The sequence below is a fragment of the Protopterus annectens genome, chromosome 8.part0 (genome assembly GCF_019279795.1).
Source record: "Protopterus annectens isolate FY-2018-M chromosome 8.part0, PAN1.0, whole genome shotgun sequence".
NCBI lineage: Eukaryota > Metazoa > Chordata > Ceratodontiformes > Protopteridae > Protopterus > Protopterus annectens.
In genome coordinates, this window is record NC_056741.1 from 846,899,173 (window position 1) to 846,905,172 (window position 6,000).

At 42.9% G+C, this 6,000-nt stretch overlaps 1 protein-coding gene across 1 annotated transcript in view; it reads left to right on the forward strand.

Annotated features, from left to right (window-relative positions):
* The window catches only part of LOC122809104 (mitochondrial carnitine/acylcarnitine carrier protein-like), a 708,815-nt gene that overhangs the window by 202,722 nt on the left and 500,093 nt on the right, over positions 1–6,000 (forward strand). The window contains exon 3 of the mRNA XM_044080345.1: positions 45–172. Within this exon, the coding sequence (XP_043936280.1) occupies positions 45–172 (128 nt within the window). The remainder of the gene's footprint in view (positions 1–44; positions 173–6,000) is intronic.

Sequence of the window (6,000 nt, forward strand, 5' to 3'; positions counted from 1 at the left end):
ATACAGTTGCTGACTCTTTTCTCTCTTGTATTCTTCTTTACAAGGGCTTTCCAGGGTTGTACAAGGGCATGGGTGCCCCTCTTGTTGCCATTACTCCCATGACATCCTTGCTGTTTTTTGGTTTTGGCTTGGGGAAGAAGCTGCAGCAGAAACACCCAGATGACCCATTAAAGTAAGTTAAAAACAAAAAACTACTCCTTTTTTGTGTGTGTGTGTGTGGGGGGGGGGGGGGGGGGGCAGATGACATTGTGTGTATTTAGTTCTATTCTGCACCAGCTTTCTTTAGCAGCTGTATGTCACTGTACATCTGGCTTGTAAGATCCATAATGTTGCACCATTTGTAGCCAAGGCAAGGTCTGCCTAATTTAACTTAATGACACTGATTATATGTAGTGTGTGTGTGTGTGTGTGTGTGTGTGTGTGTGTGTGTGTGTGTGTGTGTGTGTGCCTGTGTGTGTTTTCTTAATCTTTGAAGTATTGTGCAAAAACAAAGTTACTTTTTGGTGTATTTATCTAGAGATACCATAGCAGAGTTATGCTTTCACTTTCACTTCTCTGAACCATTCCTTTGTCTTATTATGTAATGGGGAGCCAGTAAGGTAACTGATTGTGTTTTGTCCAAATGCCAATAATGAGCAGACAGTTCACTGTAAGCTATTTTCAGCAGTCATTAACCATGTACTTTTTCTCACTATTCTCTGACCATAAAGCTGGTATATATAAATCAGAGGGGTCTACTTGATATGGCCGAAATTTCAAAATGTCAACTTTCATATGGCCAAGACCATATGATCAACATTTGAAATCTCAACCATACAAGTAAAACACAAAACACAAACACAAACTTACCTTAATGTTGCTAGCAGGGGGGCTTTGTCCCACTGCACCCCTGTGGGGGCTCCGCCCCCTCACACCCCCGTAACTTCAATATACCAACTCTGAGATCGCACTACAGTGCAGAAGTGGAAATTGTTCCATTCCGCACTGTAGTGTGATGCCGGTTCCCCATGGTCGACATTTCAGATGTCGATCATATGGTCTCGGCCATATGAATGTCAACATTTTGAAATGTCGACCATTAGAAGGGGACCCAAATCAGAGGGGTACAGAGGGTCTCCATCCATGTGAAAGCACAGGAGAGCCGAAGGTATTCACCTCTTCCCCTTCCTCTGAGAAAAAGCATCCTCGAGATCTGGTCAGTCTACTAGGAGCCTCATGTCGACCAAATGTTAAGGAAGTTTTTGAGGACTCAGATTCAGCTGGGAGTTCTCCCAGCTCTGTCCCCGAGGAAAGGACTGGGCTTAGCCCCTTCCACCCCAACTGTTCAGCTTCCTAAGCCATCTCCATTCTTGGAGCCATTGTATGTCGGATCCAACCTTTCCACAGTACCTGCTTCAGAGTCAGTAGTCCTGGAGACTTCGGCTTCAACATCTTTTCTCACTGACTCAACTCTGATGCACTCAGGTCACATGGAATCCTGGAGCCAAAGCATTGGCGTTGGATCTCCAACTGTGGAGTAAACCATGAGGTTTTTAGGGCTGCCCTCACTGCTCAGGGCTTTGCCATTGGACAGTTCAGATTTTAGGTCCTCCTCTGAGCATTTGGCCCTTGGAGTAGAGAGGACTACAGATTCTGCTAACGTAGGCGCTCCTTTTCAATTATATTGGCTGAGTCAGCTTTTGAGGCCATGGAAAGGGCCTTGTCCAGACCAAGACAATTGGTATGTGCTCAGAGTTCGGATCCACTCAGAGTCCCTCTGAAGATGGCTCCTACTTCCTCACATTCTGGTAGACAGGGACAGACAGATCCCTTAGGTGTCAAGTCTATTTGGTGTTCGATTCCCATGTTTGATTCTGATGTGTTCCCCTCAGGAGTCCCAAGGCACATTCCTTGGAAGAGGACTTGTAAGAAGAAGCATATTAACTCCTCTCCTGAGTTTGTCACCAAAGACACCGATTTATATGAGGGAGAAGGTTCCCCAAGGTACACCCCCCCAAAGATGTCTCCTTTGGAGACATCCTTGAAATCATGAAACAGATGGTCCACCAACACTCCTTCTTCTGATGAGTTACTGTTTCTTGAAGACTTTGGGTCTGGCCTTTAAACATCCTGGGTGGTCCATCCTCCTGATGTCTTAGTTGACCTAATTACTTAGAAAGCCTGTAATGAGTTTGATGTGGCAGATCCAATCCTAAAGAAACTGGACAGAATTCTAGTTGCCCCCAAAGAAAGAAATCATTGGGCTAAGGGTCCCTGTTAGATGCCATGGTGATATCAGCAGCCACAAAAAAGGAATTGCCTGAAGAGAGTTCCTCTGTCCATCCACCTAACAGAGAATCAATGGTATTGGACAGACTGGGGAAACAGACTTATGTTTCAGCCACTTTTTCTCTTTGTGCACTGAACTACATGGTACACCTGATATGTTTCCAGAAGGATTTGATTAAGGAACTCTTAAATTCCATGCTGAGTGACTTACCATCAGATATCCAAAAAATGTGGATACCCAGTTGTCTATCTTACAGTCATCATTGAATGTTGCCATGAGACTGCTATCTAATACAGTAGATGGCACACCCCAAGCAGAGGGCACTGGTGTTACTATGTGATGTTATGCCTGGATGTGGCTCTGTGGTTTTGTGGAAAGCTTTAAAACTTTCTTCATAAATGCCCCCTACGATAGCTCCACTTTATTTGGACCAAAAGTCAAGGTGCACCTACCAGGAGTGAGCTGGACGGTAAGACCTTGTCCGCCATTGGAATGAATTTTTCGACCCCTCAGATATCCTTTTCCAGGAATCAGAAAGGAGGAAGAAAAATGTGGTTCAAAAAATCTCAGGGTTTCCACAAGGACTCTCCTGGGGATAGACCTCCAATAGGCAGAGGCAGAGGAAATTCTATGGGACGTTGCCCACAAGACTGAGGCGGTCTGCAAAATCAAGGTTTCCATGCACCATTCATTGAAAAAACCTTATCAGCATCTCTGAGTACCTGCCCAACTGCTGCACTCTGGAGGCAGTTGAGGCACCATTCTCTTTACACCTTCTAGCCTGGCAAAGTATAACTTCTGATTCTTGGATGCTAAGGATCATTACCGGAGGCTATACAATACCCTTTTTAGAAACCCCAAAGTAAAACAGAATTGTTCCCGATACTCTACCCAATCAGTTGGAATCCACAGCAGTAGAAGTTTCAAAGTTGCTGGACAAAAGAGTCATCCAAACAGTCCTCCTAGACCAACTAAGATCTGGAGTCCATTCAAAATTCTTTTTAGAACCAAAAAAGATATGGGACCTAAGACCAATTTTGGATCTCAGCAATCTGAATCAGTTTGTGAAACAGACAAAATTCTAGATGGTCACAGTGCAGTCCATTTTATCAATACTGAGGAAGGACAATTAGATGTGCTCTATTGATCTGTTTCTGGTTGGGAGCCAATCATTATCAGTTCAGAGCAATCTCACCACAGCACCCCCCCCCCCCCGGATGTTCACCAAAATAATGTCAGCAATGACAGTCTATCTCAAGTTACAAAGGATCCAGGTATTTCCATATCTAGACGATTGGCTTCTAAATTCTACCTCCAGAGATCTACTTTTAAAGCATTGATCATTCTTGTTACAACTGACAGCTCACCTGTACTTCTTTATAAACACGAACAAGAGCAAGCTACCTCCCGCTCAATCCATAGAATTCATAGGTTGCCACATAGACACTGTTCATCAGACAAAACTTCCATCAGCATGAATCAAATCGATGTGATCCATAGCTCTAGCTCTCCAGGTGATAAATCATCCCAAACCCCAAGCTCAACTGATATTATGCCTCCTAGGTCTAATGGCTTCCTCTGTGGTGATGGTTCCCCTAGCCAGATATCACATGAGAGTTCTACAATGGACACTAGATGTACAGTGGTCACAAAAACTGCATCCCCTTTACTACAACATATGTCTCACTCAGGTCTGCAGGGACAACATTCCTTGGTGGATTTCTTCCGATTCAGTAATTCAGAGTAGACTTTTCCATTCTTCAATACCCAGAGCCAAACTGATCATGGATGCTTCCCTTCTTGGGTGGGGGTGGGGGCATTTTGAAGGAAGGACAGCCTAAGGAACATGGTCTGTGATAGAAGCCAAGCAGTGCCATAGAGTTAAGAGCTGTCCTTCATACACTGCAAGCATTTCAGGACCATCTACCAAGGAAATGATTGCCATACACTCAGACAATATGTCAATGGTTTGGTACATCAGCAAACAAGGTGGAGCCCAATCATAGCCTCTTTGCTGAGAAACATGAGAATGTTTTAGTCATCTTCCAATCACTTTTTAGTAGCAACACACATACTTGGAATGTTCAGAATCCTTGCAGACATACTGAGCATAACTATACTACTGCCTCATGAGTGGTCTCTCAACAAAACAGTGGCAACACAGATTTTCATCTGCTGGAGCCAACCTTGTTGCAACCTTTTTACTTTGTAGCTAAACAATAAATGCAGACATTACTTTGCCCTCATCCCTCCACTTGGACAGTCATCAAGAGATGCTGTTGTCTGTCCTTGGCACCAGGTCTCCTTTATGGCTTTCCATCATTTCCTCTTATCACCAAGTTCATTCAGATCTCCTCACACACCCATCCAGGTTACTTCTTCTAGATCTCAAGACCTTAAAGCTAACTGCATGGTTTCAACAATTCTAACATTAGCCAGAGAAACCAGGCTTTCTTCCATGGTAGTCCATATCATATCTTCCTTTCTAAGAAGCTCAACCAAAAAGACTTACAAGAGCAAATGGAAGTGTTTTTCCATCTAGGCCTCTCCTAATAGACTAGATCCCTTTTCAGCATTTCTACCAAAAATGTTGTAATTTCTTTCAGAACTTTTCATGGCTGGGTCAAGTTATTCCATTGCTTACCTTAGAACAGCCAAAGCCTTTCTTAGAGGAACCTTTTTATTAAGACCCCTAGTTCATTCTCTAACCTAAAAATCTTTTGAACTAGCCGCACCCTCAAATAAGAAGTGTCTTTCATGGAAGACAATTTTTCTGGTTGCCATTCCATCTGCTAAATGGATGTCTGAACTTTAGGCACTCTCATGCAAGGCTTCATTCCTTACCTTCTAGAGTGTCATTGAGAACTAACCCTTCTTTCCTTCCTAAAGTAGCCTCTGAGTCTAACTTGAATCTAGAGCTTGATTTGCCAGTTTTCTTCCCCAAGTTTATCTTTAAAGGAGAACATACATTACACACCTTAGATGTGCATAGAGAATGCAAGTTCTATCTCTATTGTACTAAGGCTATCAGAAAATCAGATCAACTTTTTATATCCTTCTCCAAGAAAAAGCTGGGACAATCAGTGTCTTAGGTAACCCACTCAAGATGGTTAGCAGATTGAATTTCATTTGTCTATGATTTATGAAGTTTGTCATTACAGTCTAAGCATAACAGACACTCTACCAGAGCAATGGCAATCTCAACCACATTTGCAAAATGAGTGCCTATTAGTGACGTGCACTGCAGCAACTTGGTCCTCAACTCATATCTTTGTATCTCATTGCAAGTCCACTCTGCCATACTCAGTAATGTCCTTCCTTGAATCCACCCAGGTCCCTTTCAGGTAGCTTGAGAATCTGTCCCACATGTTGAATCAGACAAAAATAGACAACATCGGATACAAAAGTTATGTACTTACCGTAACAATAGATTGGTGTTGTCTTCTTTTCTTCTGGTTCAACTCCCCTACCTCCTTTCCCCCACCAAATTGTTATTGTTTAGGGGTTGGCTAGTTCTCCTTTGAACGCTGTTTGATCTCTTGTACTTCTTACACTATATAGTGTTTATTATAATTTCCTACTTGTCCTTATTATATTTACATGTAGATATAGTGTGTGATTTTTTTATGGTAGTCAGCAAACTCAATCTGCGATAATTCAGTCAGGACAGGGGAATTTTGGGTAAGAGAGGAGTCAGAGCTCTTGGATCCAAAGCTTTGGTATAAGGTGCA